The sequence below is a fragment of the Monopterus albus genome, unplaced genomic scaffold (assembly GCF_001952655.1).
Source record: "Monopterus albus unplaced genomic scaffold, M_albus_1.0 scaffold3.1, whole genome shotgun sequence".
Taxonomy (NCBI): Eukaryota; Metazoa; Chordata; class Actinopteri; order Synbranchiformes; family Synbranchidae; genus Monopterus; species Monopterus albus.
The window spans coordinates 4,164,379-4,184,463 of record NW_018127883.1 but is presented as its reverse complement, the minus strand read 5'-3'; the positions used below and the strand labels follow the sequence as shown (position 1 = coordinate 4,184,463).

Below are 20,085 nucleotides of genomic sequence, written 5' to 3'. Positions count from 1 at the left end.
AGCATTTACAGTATACACAGAGGGAGTATTGCATTTCTTTATCTAAAAGCAAAATGCTGTGAAACAAAATGATTGGGTAGCATAGGTAGCAGTGTCAATACTTTTGTTTGGGTTTTCACTGGCCCCCTGATGCCTCACACTGAGTCAACTGCTTGTGCCATGACAAAAAACCCACTGGTTTAGTGTTTTTTTTTTTTTTTTTTTTACATACTGTAAAAATGTCCTCTGAGGTGGCTACAAGAAGCTGGGTCATAAAGAGAAGCAAGACAGACAGGCATGGGCTGAAGAAATGAATTAAATGTGGCTGCCTGCAGGTGAACAAACAACTGAACAGAGATTTTGGCAAATTAAATAATGTAGTTGGACTACTGTTGGTATTCACCTGTGTTTCAATGATGTGGAACATATCAGCTCCGCTGCCAGCCAGTCGGTTGGGTATCCTGATGTCTACAGTGGAGCCCGGCAGCCTGCTGGGCCCCTTGTTTATGGCCTTGAACCACATCACACAGAGAGAGGGAAAGATGGTGACAAGAAAAAAGAGAAGTGAATATATAAGGGAATGTGCAAAAATACTGAAAATCCTATATATAATATACTCAATGCCTATAGTACCTGAAAAGTGAGATTGAGAGGCTGAAAATTGCACTCCATGTCTTCCAACTGTACAAAGCGCGAGGCATCGATGGAGTTTCCATACACAAAGGAGGTTGGTGTCACCACACTGTGAGCAACAGTGTTCAGGAAAGGCAGGTGGTGATGCATTAACATAAAAAAACTACTCATTAAATGCCCACAGCAATAGCATTAACAAGCCCTTCACAAAAATTTCTGGCTTCAATCATGTTAATAGCTGGACAGCAGGGTTTAGCAGCTGAGATATGTGTCCAGCTTTGCTTTAAAGACAGCACACACAGTGGCCTTATCAGATGGCAGAGCTCTGGCGGATTAGAGCTGTTTTACATCCCACTCCCTTCTCTGTGAAGCAGAGCTATGCTAAAACATTCAGAGATAAGGCTTTTCAAGATGATATACTCCATACTGACAAAAGCGCTCCCTCTCCTCCCAAGAGCCAACAGATAGGCAACCAGTTCAAGTCATATAAACTCAGACAACTTTAAGTTTGTTAGCAAAAACTATGTGTTCATGTTTGTGTTGTTCTTACCCAGTAATCATTGTGTCGGTCTCATGAACCAGAGGGATGGACAGATCCAAACTGTTGTCAGAGAGCGTGTGCTCCGGATTAGCGCTGTAACAATCAAAAAACATTATTCAGTCATTTTGTAAATCAATTCAGATACTGTGTACAGGATTAACGTCCACAAACAGCAGCATGTGAGCCATGAAACATACCTTTTTGCTTGGACTAAGAACTGCAATGTATCATTTTCCCCAGAGAGCTGACTTGTGTCAAAAATCACTGAAAAATGATACTGAAGATAAAAAGACAGAAGAAGGAGTGTGACTGACTGTATTTGTCAATGACAAAACAGTTTTCCATGTGATATAGTATGTTTGCTGCAGAAATGCAGTCAACAGAATGCTTCTGCACACCAGTGCATTGTGTATAACTGAGATTACAACATCTCTAAAAACTGTATGTACAGTAAACTGCATGCAGTTTTGACACTGTGCGCTCAGACCTGTCTTGCTTTGAGCTACCTTAGTCTGTGCTCTCATGAAGGGAAATCCCACACTGCATTTAAGGAAGTCCAAATCAACAAGTCCACAGGAGATACCCTTGTCTTCCTGCAAAAACACAGTCAGAGAATAAAGAGGGGTTGATAAAGGCAGACAGACTGGAGGCAGAGTAGGCAGCACACATGGAGACAGAAAACACAAAGAGAATGACACAGTAGAGGGAACTGATGCTTTAAGTTAGCTTTGGTTGGTAAACATCTGCCAACATTTACAGCATGAACAAAGATCAATTTTAGAAACAAATTTCTATATGTAAAATAATAGGTTTTCATATGACAATAAGTTCCAAATAAGGTTAAATAAAGAAAGTACAAAGCAGTGATGGCACACACATCTTAGCGGGTGGGTAATTGGACAACCTCCAGGCTGTATGTTTAGAAGCTTGTCTAAACAATATGGAGCTTCACCGGCTGCACTATGTAAACACTTGGGCCTTGACCCTATGAGAAGTAAGAATTCTTTTAGCGAGAGTTCACTGAGAGGCTGTCGGCTGAGCTCATATGCTTGGAGTGAGAAATTAAGGCAGAGGTACTATGACTTATAAAAAGAGACAGACTAGTGCTCCTGGATCATTTAGCATGGGGATTAAGGTACTGGAAGTCATACAAAACTGCTGCTGCCCAGCTTGAACTGGTGTGAGGTTAATCTCTGCTGACATGTTAAAAGGTAAACATCCTTTCATAGTATCATCCGCATGACCCTTTCACTTATTCAGCAGATTCCCAGTGTCAGTCCAAGGTGTGGCTGTGGGGCTGTGGGGCTGTGGGGGGATGGGCACCCTAGCACAAATGGCAATGATGGAATTTCCTGTATTCCTCAATTTTGCTGTGCAAGCACTCCATGTCCCATGGGGCTGGGCAGGACTGGAGAAGTCAGCCTATTTGCCCATCACCCACCTGGCAGCCCTTGAAAGAAAGCAGAGTGCTCTGACTTATGGAGAGCTGTGCCTCTGTGGCGAGCAGAGTGACAAAGTCTGTTTGTTTGACACTTCTTCACTTTCTTTCTCTTGCTTGCTTTCTCTGGTCTGTCTCTGCCAGGAACAAATACACACTGAGATGGGCCTGCCATTTGTGAAATAATCACCAGTACTGTTTATCTGATTTAGTGTTAGCTGAAGCATCTGCTGGATTAGTATGTCACTGTGGATGACAATACACAGGACACCCCCATTCTGCATTTCTCTTTAGTGTTTGGCTTTATTGTGGCCTACCTTTTCCAAACCAATGTTGTCACCTATTTTATACTCCCTACACAGCTATGAACACTAAGATAAACCTTTGGTATTCATATCATGTGCAAAGCTGTTTGTCCTAGCAAAGAAAATCAGCCACAATGCTCATTTGGTCCAACTGTTTGGTCACCAGAAATCAGTGGTGGAAGATCCTTTACCTACTGTAAGTAAAAGTAGTAACACTAAACCCTAACACTCCATTCAAAATTTAACTTAAGTAAAAGTACAGAATTATTATTAGCCAAACACATGTAAAGTATTAAAGTATCACACTGTGAGAATACAAACATATTATTATGAAATCTAGTAACAAGTGTTAGAGTTATGTCTGGTGTAATACATAACAGCACGCTACACTGAACATGAATTTATTTATTTATGTACGTTTATAAATGTAACTGATTGAAAATGTTCAAATCAAATGTCACCCAAATATCAACTGCTGCATTAGCAGATAAGTAGTATTTTAATTCTTTACACATTGCTGTTTGATTTAATGCAATAAATCATAATTTAGAGACGTCTGTTTTGTGTGTAAAGCCTTAGTTTTTAAAGTATCAAACGTTATGGAGTAAAAAGTACGATATTTCCCCTGAAATATGGTGGAGTAGAAGTGTAAACTGCTACTAGAAATACAGTGGCACTGAACATCTGCTCTGGCCTTTAGGAAAAACCAAAAAGCTAGAATCAAGTACTCAAACATTTCAGAGATAACAAAGAAAACACAGAAGCCAGGGCAGCAGCCTCTGAGTCCCATGGGAGTGAAGCCAGTGCTCCTGAAACCAATTCACCTCTACAGCTTTCTGACAGCTTGTGTTGCAAGAACAACAGAGAGATAACACACCCTACTCTTAAATATGAAGGGAGTGCAAGTTCATGCTTCGCTCTATGGAGAAGAAGCCTCAAGGGAGGACTGGAAGCTGACTTTAACTTTGCAAAGAGGGGTCACATCATCATCCCGGCCTTCTCCAGTGGTAATTATGTCTTACCGAGGATACAGCAGTAAATCTGCTCAGTGGCCTCCTAGTCATCTCTTCATACTGTTCACTTCCTGTTCCCTTTGTGTGGCATGCCACCCTGACTTATCAGCTTCCTGAACTAAATGAGACTGCTGGTAACCTGATACTTAACATCAGCCAGCTTCCTTAGATTAGCTATGAAACTGAAATTGAAACACTGTTGGTTTAATATTTGCCTGCAGCGTGTATTCTATTTAAATTAAATTTCAGTCCTTTGGGGGGGTTTTAAATCATGGCACAGGTTTGGCGCTTTACACAGATGGCTTTATCCATCACAGGGGTGCAAAGCCCGGCTGCAAGATAAAATATGAGGTCCATTATTGGGTCAAAAGCCTTCCTGAAGGATGCTGTCCCTTCTAGCATCTGAAAAGCTACTGAACTCTTGTAGGCTCATGACAGAGCACTCTGTCTGACGTGGCATCCCCTCTCAGCTGAGAACTGACCCGTTGGCCTCGTTGCAACAAGTGAGCAAACAGACACGAGCAAAGGCAGAAGTGGCCGCTGGTAAATCCATCCACATAGAGCATGGTCCCGAGGAAAATCTCTTAGTTTAACGCGGGTTAATATTTCTTGAACAGAATTCTGAGTGTGAGAAGCAGGCCTGATCCACTTTATAACCCTGTATTAAACATGGTCTTATGAGAGATTTGTGACATGATTAACACAGTTTGAACAGTACATAAATCAAGCTTGAGGAAACATTAGGTATGAATGTTCTGACTTGTTCTTATGCACATGGCTCATATGTTGCTGACATGGTGTGTCTGTCTATAAGAGTAGAGAAGCATATGACAAGTTAGTAAGAGGAGCTGCCTTCTGAGACGGGACAGCTGTTGCTGCTCTCCTTCTCTTCCTCCTTTCATCTGCTGGGCTGCCTACACGGGTCAGGCAAAGCTTTAAGTTTATCTGTCCTCTCACAGTTCTATATTTTGTATGCTTCACTGTTTAGACTGTGATACCGACATGCAATCGGTCTTTTTAAATGAACTATCTTGAAGATTATGCACATTTCATTGGAAAACAAATGACATTCAGCTGTTATTTAGGTAAACATATCGCTTTATGTACAGTTTAATCATCAGTCTCACATGTACTTCAATGCAGCAAAGCAGCAACCAGTCAAACTTCAGAAATACACATGTGCCCCAGAGCAAATAAATAGCAAATACTTCAACAGACCTTCTGCCAAAAGTTGATGTAGAAAACTTCCCTGGAGAAGTTGAAGTAGATGTTGGTGTCATAGGCGTCATCTCCATCGTTAGAGATGGTCAGGTTCAAGGAGACATTCTTCACTCCTCCGAGGGCCAAATGAGGCTTGATGTGCAACCTAATGGGACCATAAAGTAAATAATGTATTTCAGAGAATAAACAAACCACTTATGGCATTTTGGGATAACACATGAGAAACAGGAAGCAAAGATTTATATTAAAAAGTGAGCTAAGCATGTTTTATTTTGGAATTCTTACTTTAAAATGTAAGTAAACAAAGTGGAGTGCCCTTAAAATGAAACATTTTCTTTTTTTTTTCTTCTTGGGGGGGTTGGTGGGTGTCAAACAAAGAATATGTATAAAAGATGACTGCTGGTTACCATGACATACATAAAGATACACAAAAAAAGAAAGGGAACTCCCTAAGTAAGAAAAAACATATGGAAGTCCTCCAGGCATGCATCATGGTTCTGCTACCCACACCCACATGGCCTATGATGTTAGCTTGCTTCCTCAGTATTAAAAGAAAAGGCCAAGATAGAGAAAGAGTTTAAACTGTGAAGTTGAAGGTTTTACCCAGAGAGCAGTAGTTTCCCATGAAGCCTCAGGTCTGCGGCACAGTCATCTGATAGGCAGTTCTTCTCAAACCAAGTCTGAAGAGGAAGCAGCAAAGTACACAGTTCATGTGAGCTTGTGCAGACCAGGGGGCAGTGTTGTGTTGTTGATGGAGCTTTTCAGGAGATTTCTGTCCAGGAGGGCTTGTTACTCTATCTGATCTTTCTTTTAATCAGTCAGAGGGTGGGCTTTGGTTTTAGTCATAAAAGGAAAGTTAAGTCAAGCGGTAAAGATCAATGTAACCTTGATGAGCTGTACCTAAATGAACTCTGTAGTTGCTGAAGGATGCAAATCCCTCAGTGTTTCAAGAAGTGCAGACAGTAGGGAAACACATGTGGGGCAGGTTAGAGGTGGTTGCAAAGAAAATAAATGAATCAGTCTTTTTGGATTCCACTCAAGAAAAACTAACACAGACAAAAGCAAGCTGGTAACCAACACCAAATCATTATAGCCTCAATTTTGACTATTTCCTTCATTCCTCCTGGGGTCCAGTGACACTGACTCCTCATGTCAAGGTGTGGAGAACTTTACCTTCAGCTCAGTTGGTCAAGGAAACACACTATATCAGAATCTAAATTGGTAGAAAATGTCATCCTCTTAATATAACACCACTGCAGCTCACCTAATCTATATCTTTATAAAAGATACATGATACTGTACCTTGGTAATTTATGAAAATAAATCAAAAATGTAAGAAAAAGAGGATTTAGCCTGAGAACAATCATGGCCTTCTTAACAAAAGAGCCAAAAATCCTCTCTGAAGGCCATTTTCTTGCTTAGAACCATGTATCTAAAAACCAATTTACTAAAATATTGGGGCTAGAGTGTTTTTTTTTTAACATTTCATTAAAACAACAGCCTATTTTGTTTAAAGAACAAACCATTGATTTACATACTGTATGTAAAATAAAATATATAAACTGAAATGTTAAAAAGGGTTCTATATTCATGGGTCTCATAGAGAGTTCTACTCAAATTCAAATGATTCTCCAGATAATAATTGTATCAGTCTTTGTTCAGTGTGGCAGATAGTGAAGAACACAGACAGAGGAAACTGACCTTATTAGGTAAATTTACCATTTGAAGCCATTTTTTGTTCCAGTAATTAAAATGAGAAGCCTGAAACCTTCAACGATTAAATTGAGAAGGCCTTTAGTTCATATATTTAAACAACATTAGTCCTTGTTTTACCTCATTCCTTACTGCAGTCTTGTTTCCTTTCCTCCATCGGAGCACCGGAGTGAGCGCGGGCAGGTCTCGCTCCTCCTGTGTTGTGAGAACATGCTTCCCCAGGCTGTAGGCCACCTCAAATGTGATGGCTGTGAACACATCCTTCACATCTTTCTGTAGAGAGCATTAAAAAACAAGGTTACTGAAAAGAATTTATCCACCATAGACACAGAACATTACATTTAATTTTATCCTCAAAGCAGTAGCTGTTGTATATAGTAATTTAACATCTCTGTCCAGTTGGCGCCTGTCACAAAGACTGCAGATTATTGGTAGAGCACAGCCTGGATATGGTGTTATCGCTGTAATCGCTGAGCCAGAGAACCAGAGTTGAATTCAGATCTGAGTATACTGATCAACAATAAAATCATCCTAATTAGTTGAAATGGATGAATGAGACACGAGTCTCTCATCAATGATTATATCTTTTTGCAGAAAGTAATATTAACAGGACTGCCACAGAAGGTTTTGAGCACAGTGAACACAGATTTTTTTAACCTGCTGGCACCGACTCCAACATCTATCTCTGCATCTCTGGCGGCTCCATCTAATACCACAAAAGCAGTGTTTGATTTGGCATCAGGTTTGGAAACAGTGCAGGCAGACTGAAAATAGAGCTAAATGTGATCTGATCCCATGTCCTCATTAGATGACAGGGCTGAAAGAACTACATGGGAAAGACAGATACTAATATTGCTTTTTCATCTCTTCTGTCCATTCTGTCCATTAGATACTGTAAATACACTCAGCTCTTTAAAGACTACTTAGTGGGTCAGGTCCTAACATCTAAAAACTGCAGCAAAACACACACACAAGCTCCATAGGCAACTTGTGTGACTGCCCAGCTGGTGTCTACTCGCATGGAGCCAAACCCACAATGTAAACATACAGCACTTCCCTGTGTTTTCTGGTGGTCACTTAGGCCACTCGTTCTTTTGCACTCTCTTTTTTTGTCTATTATCACAGCATTTTCCACTGTCTGCCCACCCATCCGCTTTCCTCATACAGGCACAGGACCATTTTAAGCTTTGAACATCACCATCACCAGTGGAGAACCCACCCAACTCATCAACAATGAGAGAGTTACAGCAGGAAAGAACCAATGTTGACAAGAATGGACAAAAACAGCAAATCTGGGGCTCATTTGGGAAAGATGCTGCATGTAGATAAAACCTTGTCAATAATGTCAAAGAACTGTCTGTCACTATCTGGTTGGCTCTACAGCCAAACATTTTAAATGGTGCTGAAAATCACATTTATTTTCATTGTCAATGTTCTGGCCTGTTCCTTTATTAATTAATCAATCATTTCAAGTTAACATCAGAATGTCATTCTCCGTGACACCGCTGCTGACAGTCAACTGACAAAATCCTTAGTCAGGTACAGCCCTAGAATGGACTGAAAATTACAATATGAACAGCCTCTTATCAGAGATGAACAGATCAATAATAAGGCAGAGTAATGCAGATGCAAAAAAAAGACACTGACTTCACATCCATCAAAGGGCTGCCATTCATGCCTCACTGGACTTAACAGAGACGGTGCTGTTCTGGTAGTTTATCAGCTCAGCAGGGCGGTTACATTACACAATGTAGTATTCAGTTCTGGATAAGTGAGACTCTGGCAAATCCCTCAGCCACAATGAGCACTGAAAAAGACTGCCTGAAATGGCCCCTGTCCACTGGCCTCTTAGTGAACTCACCACCTGGGAGTTCACTGCTCTGGTCTCCAGTCCCAAACTCCCACCGCTCATCTCACATTTTCACAAGGCACAGCAGAACTTAGACTTGAAATCAAATGTGGTGTTTTCACACAATCTCATGCTTAAAGGTGACTCTTATGCACAAATAAATAGGCATAATGCTTCCATTATTGTGCTGTGGAAGGAGTTCTGCGTTTTTTACAGAGTATCTATTATTGTGCATACACAGGATCGCTTTCTTCTGCAGGCTGCTAACTGGAGAGCTCCCAAGACTCATAGCAAGCCTGCTATTCAGTAACACTTGGCCTACGCTTTTATTATCCTTTGATCAGTACTGCCAATTGCACCGCCCAAATTGACGCCCCTGGTCCGCACACTTACTCCCTACTAATCCTGATTGTAATTCCTGTACTTATGGAACAGAGGAGTTCCTGAGCTCTAGCTGAAAAGGACACCAGATAGTGTTAACTGCCTGCTACCCATAATGCTATGGAATGAAAACCAACAACTGTTCGCTACATGACGGTACGTTCACAAGAAAAAGCTTGTGCCAGGTCATTCTCTGCTCAAAGGCTTCCACTGTGTTAATCTTCAGTCCAGCAGTGAGGCCATAGGGTGTGTCCCCGAGCTCTAATCACAAACAGTAATGTTGGGGATGGAATTTCTGTCATTTAGAAGCCAGTACAATGACAGTTGTGGTCATATTAAGCAACAGGTTTATATAATTTTTCCCCGAATAATGTAACAAGACAGAAGAAATAAAAAGCTTAAGTTATAAGCAATGAAACATCCCTTTTCTCATCTCTACACTCGGGTTTTGATGCAATAGCCTGGGCTGGTTTGAGGACCAAAGGTGCATTGCTATTTGTTGAAGTATCGGTGCGCACAGTTAAGTTGTGACTCGTTTTGAGGGCCATGTAAAGACGTTTCCTATAGTGAAGAAAGAAATGAAGGAAAGCATGATAAGGAAAGAAGAGGAACAGGAGGGCAGCAGAACATCCCTCCCCTGTTGAAGGTGTGAAAGAACAAGAGAGACCAGTTTGTTAAAACAACTGGAGAAACATGTGGCCCTAAGTCATGCCTCACTGGAAAGAGTTCAATCTTTTATGACACACTTGATACAAATGATTCCTGGCAGTATATTCCTAAAGTTAACTCCAGTTTACTCACAGGATGGGGGACAGCTTGCCACTTTGCATGTTTTGAAAGAACAACTAGGAATTAAAGCTTCACTTATGACAGATCCTCTCTGTGGATCAAGGTTTCTCCAATATGATTTTTAACTGTATGTTCACAGAGAATAACTCCCACCATACCGACCACCCTTTCCCTTGACTTCCCTCTATGCTGCATGCATGGCTGTTTTCTGCACATCCATACTTTATGTTTACATGTTTTTAGGAACATAAACACTGCTCCTGTATACATTTATCTAACTTAACTGAGCATGTAGGTTTCTCCCACACTGTAGCTAAGCTGACCTTTAGTGTTGCCAGCTCTGATTCTCACATGTTAAACTGATACACAAATGGCAACACACCAAACAGCTCCTTCAGGCTCACAGAGGGAGGATATGGGGAGGATGACATCAGGCTGTAAAAAACTCTGATCTTCAGTTTAAATGCCTAATGCTTGGTTGAAATGCACAAGAGCTCCTCTCCCAGTCAAACCGTTCCTGGACACATGACTGTAAGCCTGGTCATGGGAAGTCTTCATTAACTTGGAGAAATGCACACATAGGACTCCTTTTAGGACAATGAATGTTTGGATGACTTGCAGATTGAGGCCATTTCATTCAAGCCAGGGAATCTTGGTTTAAATGGAAAAAGCTCTTTTGTAAAGAGACGAATGGATTCAGCCTGTCAAAGGTTAGAGTTCTGTGTGTATAGTGAGACCACTTTAAACTGAAAGTATTTATTATAATGTCTGCAGAATATGGCAGACATGCACTTAAGCAGCTTATCTCAAGATTTTCTTAAAAAAAGTCTAGAAATAAGACAACTACTGAATTTTTTTAGTGTAACTCTCTACAGGTCAAAGTATATTGTTCAGCTAAAATAGGTAAAAGATCACACATCTACTAACAAATACCATGGCTTATACTCATTTTAACAGAATTCATTTTGGTTTCAACCTCTTTTACTTACTATGAACTTTACTTAAATCCTTATATACCCAACTAAAATACTCCATGAAGCAGCTTTTGACTGATCATTTCAATACGTATCTCTTTAGCTGCTAAATGTGCACAGTATGTCCTACACTTACAATAACTGCTGTGAAACAGTTTGAATATGATGTATGACAGCTTTGCTGGATGTTGCAATCTGCAATCTCACCGTGAGATGTCACTAAATCTCACATGCTGCACCTTTAAGCAAGAGGTCATCTAAACATTGACTGTATATAAAAAATGGACAAACCTTCTGTGACATCAATCATTGGTTTTCAGCGGTTTTGAAGCTCAAGCTGGCGGTTGCCATACTGGTAGCGCATCACTAAGCCTGCTATGGCTAATCCGAAAATGGGGTGTCACATGAGTGGAGCTCACTAGACAACTAGTGGCTAGCCACCAGTGGCAGAACCCTCCTGCTTTTTATCTCAAGTGGCCACCCCCTTAATTATGCAAATATTTTAGCCTCACTATAAATTCAATGGGTGAGTTATATAAAAATTCACCCCCACCCCCTCCCACAATTGTGCCTGTAATCATATTTATTTCTGCTGTAAATTTGGGCATTTTAACATGGGAGCCTGTGGTGACTGACTCCCTTTTGAAGCCAGCCTCAAGCGCCCATTCGAGGACCTGCAGATTTGAACTCTTCCACAATGGCTTTATTTCTCAGCCTTGGAGGCTGCCACTTGTGTGAAACAGTTACGCAAAGCCATGAAAGTAACCATTTAACCATGTTCTTATCGTAGTCTGAGGAAACAATGTAATAAGTCGACAAAAATGTACCGAATACCTTCAGCTTGTCCTAAATCTAATAATTCTGAGTAATATGAAAATGCCACACTACCAGTCAGACCAAATGTATGCAGTATGCCTTTGAACCCAGTTCCCATTCAACATGAGCCATGTTTAGTACAATCACTGGAAAATCTTTCAGTCTGTCTGGTGTTCATTGTAGAGGCAGTTATTCTCAGATGTCTGTCCAGCTTCAAGCATCAACCTCATGAATCACACACCTCACTCACCACATAACCTGCCATGCATCAAAATCAAACGTAACAAGAAACAAATGAAACAGACACAAACATAACAGGGTCCAGAGGTCATTGTATGAGGTGGCAAGTACAAAAGGCTGATATGTTCCTATTGCTGAGCCCTTAATTAAGAATTCCCCAGAATTTCCGCTTCCTATACCTTCACCACACCAGAGAGAAAGAGATTGCACAAGAGAAACAACAAAAAAGAAATGTTTAGCTGTGCTGCTGTGCATTTGCACAACAAAAGTATTTTGTGTAATTTTGGTCTATTGTTTCAGTGAAAATACAACCAACCAAATCCTAACCCTTTATCAAGATTAAACATTGTTATAAAAGCTGTTCCCTCCTTGCTAAAACAGAGGAGCTCCATCATTTAACTGACAGGAAATGTTTACCAGCTGCACTGTCACGTATGAGGCCACATCACAAATAAACACCACTAATAATCATGTTGCTTTTCATGTAGCTTGCAAACATTCTTTTGCACATTTACATACTATTCAAAATCCTTATCTCATACACCACCAAAACAAACCTTTTTGCTTCATACAACCCCAAATCAGAAAAAGTTGGGACGGTATTTAAAATCATCAGAATTGAAGCAAGTGTTTATTTCAAACAAAAAAATAAAATTCATGAGGTATCACATCATATAATGTGCTGCTGTGTTGCTTTCAATGTAATACAGGACACAACTGATTTACAAATCACTATTTTCAGATTTAATTTAGATTTTACATACCGTCCCAACTGATTTGGGGTTGTACTTCAGACCATAAATTGACTCTTCTCAGTAAAGATCCAAAGGGTCCAGACAAGGAGATACAGTACAGTGTACTGAACATCTCTTACACCTTTGTACTGAATTTACTGCTTTTTAAGACAATGTTCATCTAAACACACAGGAGATTTTATGGCCTCACATGCATCATGAAGAAGGCATTCAACATCTGACCCTTGAACAGTTAAAACCACAGCTGGGATTTATAAAGGAGGAGAGAACAGTGCCTTACTTCCCCGGTGAAACTCAGCAGATGGAATAGTTTTACTGCTCAAACATACCAAATTCATTGTCGTGTTATTTTTATTACATTCTAACAACAACAACTTGATTTATGGACAATGCTAACTATAGCTGTGTTAGTGTAATATCTGGATCTGTAATCCAGCCAGCCACCAATAAATCCACAGTAGTGTTCCCTCATATCGCAGCTCCTCCTCACTTAGCTCCCACACTGTGATATTCTCAGCACATTATTTGTTTGTGTGCAATTTTCAGTCTCATTACTACATGTCTGGTGAGAGCGCTGCACTGCTTTGCACTCCTGAACTGAACCTAAAGCTGTAAAGCTGAGCTCTAGAATGTCAGAAGCAACAGCATCAGAAGACAAAGTAAATTAGTCTAAATGGTCTTGTTTGATAGCTTCTTCATTCGCCAAATTCTCAACCCAGGGCTCCTGTCATCGATCTACCTTTAACCCCTCACTGATCTTTATTGTAACCTGGATGAGTGTGGAGTGTCCATAAGGATGTGTGCAAGACTCTAAGAAGCCAAACAAATGATGTGTTGAGAAAAGAAGAAGAAGAATCCAGATGAGATCCTTTTAAGGAAGCAGTTTTGGGCCTTGAGAACTGGGGAATCAGTTAGAAACAAGGCTGATTTATTCCCCACTTACAGTATGGCTGTACTGGGTCATGCAATAATAGGAAGATTACTATTACTACAACTACTACTAAGATATTTTTCAACAATTTCAGACACTCAAAAAGGGTAAATACTGTACAATGCACTAGGTAGCTAACAGGGAGTGACTTCTGACAGACTGTTTATTTATTTATACAATATATGTGAATTTTTTGCTGTTTAGAAGGAACAATAAACATCTGAAGACTTCCTGTCTTTGGGAGATTAACTTCTTCACATCCTGATAACTCATTTTTGTCCATAAACAGGAAGCTTGTTATCTGTACTCCTACACAATTAACTGAAGAAGCACCATTTCCCAAAGAACGAGGACTCCTTGGATCTGTGTGTGTCATGCCTTCACAGCTTAAACAGGTCTACAGTGTAAATGCATACTTTAGTTCAAAACTGCCATTACAGTCTCAGGAAAGAAAAAAAAACGTTCTGATAGGTGAGCTAGCAGCAGAGAAGAGCTGTTCCAAATGTGCACTTTTTAAAACTGAGCATAGTGCTTGTGAGTGTGTGTTGAGTCTGCTCCATCCTGATAATAGAGGAGGCTTCCAGACACGTCCTGCAGCTGAGTTTGTCAAAATGTGGGGTACTTTTACTTAACTGCTATTGTTGGATCCAGTGTTTTTCTACAAAGCCCTGCTGAAACCTGTAGCACACAAACACAGATTTGACAAATTTCCTTGAAGAGGGCAGGTCACAGTCTCTCCCAGACATAAATAATTGTCTTGTGTATTTATTTGTTCCACTTCCTTTGTGGCAGATGTTGTCTATACAGGAAGCACAGTACGATGCACTAATAATACCAAATACTGTAGGTCAAGTACTGGGATGTGATAAGAAGTCACCGCCATGTTGTTAAGGAAGTACCATGAAGAAGCAAGTGATGAAGTAATCATAGCCTTTTGTCTGCCCTGTCAAAGGCGGTGCTTATGACGTTCTGATTCAACACACACATAAGTTCACAGTGAACATCTGTATACATACAGTACATAGTTCGTCTGTAGTGGAAGTGGGAAACATGGCAAAAGAAACTCTTTCATTGTGGTCAGACTTGGCCACCAATTATGTTCCCCTGCGGTGGCATCGTGTGGCAGTAACACGGCCAAAAGACTGCGGAAACATTTTGCACAGCATGCAGAGTTGCCAAAATCAACAACTCATTGAATCAGTCCAACCTTTGGTCGGTCTTCATATGAGTAACAATAATGGATTTACTATGAGGCAACAACACAGACTAGGTCTAATGAACAGCCATAGCAAAGACAAATTTCAGCTTCGATGCACATGTATGACAGGAACTTCATGTGATATTGTTTTACTGAAGAAACATCTGCTGGCTGTGCGCTCATAAAACAAGCATGGAGAAGAACTGTCTAATGTTCACTCTGGCGTATTACCCTGTGCTAAAATTAACCTGAATAGCACTTCTTTACTATACAGTAAATGCTATTAACTAATACTGTAGTTGCAGACAAATTGTTTTTTTTTCCTTATATTCTGTATAAATAGTTGCTAGGCATGCTGCCGTGTATAACAGAAAACAGCTGGATTTGATTACCTTCCTGCTATAGCCTTTCATTGTACTAGCTCTCATGGCCTGTTGTAAATAAAACCAAGGGAATAGCATCAAGGGAATTGCACATTTCTGTAGAACTGTGGAGAGGCAAACAAAGCCAATAGTGTGGCAGTGGCCTGGCTCCAGGCTCCCACGTGCCACACAGTGCTGAGGCTGTGGGACTCTGTCTTACTGGAGCCTCTCTGGGACATAGCGGCAGGAACTTTTGCTTTGGTTTCCTGTTTGTCTGCGGAAGACAGACTTGGGTCAAACAAGTCAAGCAAATGACTTTTCATGTTTGTTTGTCTTTGTTTAGAGAAACCTATTCACTGCAGAAAACAACTTTTGCTTTTTTTATTTTTACATTTTTGCTTAAAAAACAACTTAAATGATTACTAAATTTATGAAATTGTTGCAGATTAACAACCTATCAATGAGATGACTAATTGTTTCATCCCTACTACTGAATCATATGAGTTTTGCTAGTTTCTAATTTAAGATTTCAGTCATTTGTGGATACAAGCAGCATGTTATATGATAAAGCTGCATACAAGTAGCAGATGTATATCAATGAACCTGATAAAGCACCAGAATGCAAACCTTCAGTAATACCAGGTTATTCTCTAATTTGTAAACCTGCGGTGTGCTGATCATCTGTGCTTCAGGTTTTACTCTCAACTAAAACATATTGCCTCAATGATGGATCTCTCCATCAAACTAAGGCAAATGAGATATGAATGAGCTATGATGCTTACAAGAAAGCACACAGGTGAGATAAACTATTTCACTGTATTGCTCAAGTTCAGCATGTCTGTATGGTCTAGTTTTTCCATTCAGTTATATGAGACTGAAGGTGGCCTCAATGCATTTAGCTTTGACAGACAGATGTTTATCCTGTAGATGTCCCAGTGACAGCAGCAGCCATTAGATTAAAGTTTGATGGAGCTTTAAATATTCCGGTGGTGCCAAGCAAATGTCAGGGAGATATGAGATATAGGGCACACACTCAGTGGAATATAGGTCAGAGGAAAGTGAGAAGAATACTTTATGAGCTAAATTAAACAGACAACTGTTTTACAGGCAGGGCTTTAACTGCCTAATTTAGCTCTTCCTTGGTGACTGCAATGCATTTACAACACTACACAATGCTCATGACCACAAATGGAATAGGCTCCTTGGCATGATTTCAAGACTCCTGTGTACTGCACTGTGATGGGCTGCTGAAGTAAAAACATGTAGAACATACTGCTGAAGATGTAAACATGCTATGAGCTGTAATCACAAAGACGTGCAGAACATTTATCAAGGAAATACTTAAGACTTGTTTACTAGGAAGCCAATCAATCGGTAAATGTTTAGTGGCATTACTTCATAGATGGTAACATCAATCCAGATCGAGACTGAAATAAGTTAATAATATTCCCATGAGCTTTATCAGCTGTACTTAGTGTTTTGTGCAAAATCACATTAAATCCATAAAATCTTAAAACAGTTAATGCAATACACTGTGTTCCACTGTTATGCATTAAATGGTAAATGGTCTTATGCAGTTTGATAGCTTTTAATTTGAATTTGTTTGAAATCCTTAACCTGGATGACAGAAATGTCTAAATACTACACCGAAGACCCCTGTGGGTGTCTTTAGCTTAATATCATCAGTAAGTAACCAATTTTCTGTCTTTGATGCCACTTTAATAAAGTTTTAAATAATAAATTGTAATTGCTGAGGTGTCCAGTTGCACCTGAACAATGCTTCAAAGCTTCAGCCTATTTCACTACAACTGCTCTGTCTTGCAAAATATGATGAAACCCTAAGCTCCAAAGGTATAACACGCCAGCTGTGTAAAACTGCTTTATACAACACATCAAACCGAAGAGTTTCAACTTAAAAGATGGTGATTTGCTTGTTAAATGACTCATTTCCAAATAACACTCAGCCACTCTGGTTAATCTGAACCTTAATCATTCATCAGTCATCAGTGCTAAGTGGTTTTACTCCGTAAATGTGAGGTACAACCGAAGCAGAATACATCACTGAGTGTATTTAGCAAAAAATAACCAAACAAAGACCATCTGAAGGGCTGGCATGCTGCTGGTCAGTGCCATTGAAAACATGTTTAATATGATCAACATGAAAGACTTGAATAATTTCAGAAGAAATGACTCAAGAAAAGCATGTTAGGATTAAGCCATTAGCTTCTGTGATCTCTGAACAACCCTTGTGACTGGTCCAGCTTTTTACTGATTCACATGGTGAAACTTGAGCATATCTGTTCCAGTCCTGTTAGTGCATGTACATTATGTAGTACAAAACCTACTTTATCATCATTGTGTTTTGCTGAGGTCCTTTAAAATGGTTTAATTTATAAAGTCAACAAACGAGGTCAACAGATGGTCAGAGCAGTTACAAACGCGAGAGGAGCTCAGAATAGCTCATGGCTCGCTTCCACCGGCCCTCATGCAGCAGGGCTTGAGCGATCGGCCATAACATAAGGGTTTTCCATCAGCGTGCAGTTCTAGTTGATGCTGCTGTAGTAGTAGCACCCTGCAGTGACACTATAACCCCAGACCTACGTTTTCACTGTACAGTATGTTTTAAATGAGAGAAGGGTGGGGCAGGCAGGGGTTCACAATCATACCACCCTTGAGAATACAGTTGGACAACCAGCTGGTTTCCATTAACAAAACTCTTCTGGGCAATGGGAGGACTGGCACATGTGGACAGGCCCATGAGGAAGATAAATGATGCAAATGGTCAAGCACACTAGACTCTGCCTCAGAACAGAGTCAGATCTCTTCTGATTATGGTAATTCTTCAGCTCTTCTCTCAAGTTTAGGCTAACATACTGTATGATGATAAAGACCCGTGGTAAACAGTTATCATGCTAGGTCGTAATCTTTGTCTGCTTTTCTCTTCATACACATCTAAGGTCATGCAGCATGGAAACAGTTTAGTGAAGTTGTAATTTGGGCACCACACCTTCACCATCCTGTGTGGCTTTTCTGCTTTTGTTAACTCTGGCAATCTCACTTCTGCTTTTTTGCTGCTGAGCAGGTGGAATTTGTGGCCACATATACAGTAGTGATGAAGTAATAATCCCCACAGTTGCAATGGCAACCATGCAACACCTCACACCTCACTTAAGCCAATCCTAATAAACCTACAGAAGAAAGATGTAATGTTGTCTGCATGAAGTCACCCCAAAAGACACTCATCATCTGTAAACAGAAATTAAGTTAATTAAAAATTGTTTCAGTATTAAAAGACATATACTTATTTGTCTTCTTGCAAAAAATCAAATGAGAAGATTGATGCCACCCTGTCTGTCTGTTCAATATAAAGCTACAGCCAGGACTTAGCCTATCTTAGCATAAGGACTAGAAACAGAAGGAAATAGCTAGCCTGGCTGTGTCCAGAAGTAACAAAATCCACCTGCCAACTACCATAAAGCTCATTAATTAACACTTTATAGTGTGTTTGTTTAATCTGTACAAAACTGAAATGTAATAACAACAAGGTGCAGACTCCAGGAAATGACGACGACTGGCAAATAAATAGTCCGACACATAACCAGCCATAAAACTGCAACATGTACATTTCTATGCAAATTAGATGTAATGTGTTAATTAGTAAACTCTGGACAGAGACAGGTTACCTCTGTTTCTAGTCATCATGCTAAGCAAAGGCAACTATGTCCTGGTTCCAGCCACATTATGAACAGAGAAACAAAAGATTGTCATCAATTTTGTCACCAAACCCAAGCATGAAAGGAAACAAGTATATTAGTCCAAAGTGTTTCCCAAAATGTCCAAAAAAGGAGCTTTTCCTTTAACGATATCAAAATTTAAATTCAGCAACATTAGTGTCTCAACTAATCAGCAGAGCTGCAAAATACAGCTTGTCGTTTAAGTTAACATCTGACCTGATGAATGGCACTTAAAGCATTCAAGTGTTTTTACCTCACAGCTCGAGAGAGGCCACATATACTGTATGTGGCAGCTATGAGAGAAGACTGAGTGATAATTCACTCACCCACCCACAAGCTTAAAGATGTTTAAAGTTTAAAGTGTTGAAATTCCAGATTTACGCCGGGCTGAAACACTTCTTTACATGACTTATCCTCCTGTCAATGTTGTGTGTTGAACCTTAGACAGACAGAAGTGAAAATTAAATTTGAAACGTGCATGAGCGAAACTATCCAGATTTATTGGAGAGCCTCAATAAACACACGCCAGACTTCGCTGAATAAACCTTGATAACAGTGATGTGTGTGTGCTGTGATGAATAAGGGAGCTTATTGCTACAGCTGCTCTGGGTGATGTACATTCATTATAGTCTGAACGGTTGAAGAAAGAGAGGTAAGTGCAGTAATGACAGCCCTCACAGCTGGCAGCTGAGCCTCCCATATTGAAAGAGCCTGGAGTGCATCAGTAAGGATACCAGTGAAATTTACAGGCCTGCAGTGGCCCTCTGTATTAGAGCAGGTGAAACATAGATGGTGCCCTCAGGACGAGGACCCTGTGTGTGGCTACATGACTGAATCACAGAGAAACACAAAAGAGGGACTATGTAATGACAAAGGAGACTGTGTTTCCCGTTTCTGTCTGTTTCTGCAGACGCACACTTGAGCGACATGGTTTTATGAACCATCAAGCACCCGGCGGTTACCTTTAACCTGACCCAGCATGGTCACACACATAGCTGGCACATAGCAGATGCCGGCTGAATCGGAGCCTTCAGTGACAACAGCCATCTCTAGCGACTGATGCCCTTAAACCACTATGAAATATGTGATGATCCTTCCTTATATTGGTGACATTTTAATTTCCTCTTGTTACCAACTGTCCAAACATTTTAACTGAAAACATATGGACTTTGATGCTCCAAACAAAAACTGCATAAATAATTCATATCACAAA

General features: G+C 40.2%; 1 protein-coding gene across 1 annotated transcript in view; it reads right to left on the bottom strand.

The window, feature by feature from the left end:
* Positions 1-20,085, bottom strand: part of itga9 (integrin, alpha 9) — a 42,321-nt gene that overhangs the window by 7,905 nt on the left and 14,331 nt on the right. The window contains exons 16-23 of the mRNA XM_020602644.1: positions 6,964-7,116; positions 5,734-5,810; positions 5,128-5,275; positions 1,660-1,746; positions 1,351-1,430; positions 1,163-1,246; positions 613-721; positions 383-490 (exon numbers count right to left, since the gene is read on the bottom strand). Of these exons, the coding sequence (XP_020458300.1) occupies positions 383-490; positions 613-721; positions 1,163-1,246; positions 1,351-1,430; positions 1,660-1,746; positions 5,128-5,275; positions 5,734-5,810; positions 6,964-7,116 (846 nt within the window). The remainder of the gene's footprint in view (positions 1-382; positions 491-612; positions 722-1,162; positions 1,247-1,350; positions 1,431-1,659; positions 1,747-5,127; positions 5,276-5,733; positions 5,811-6,963; positions 7,117-20,085) is intronic.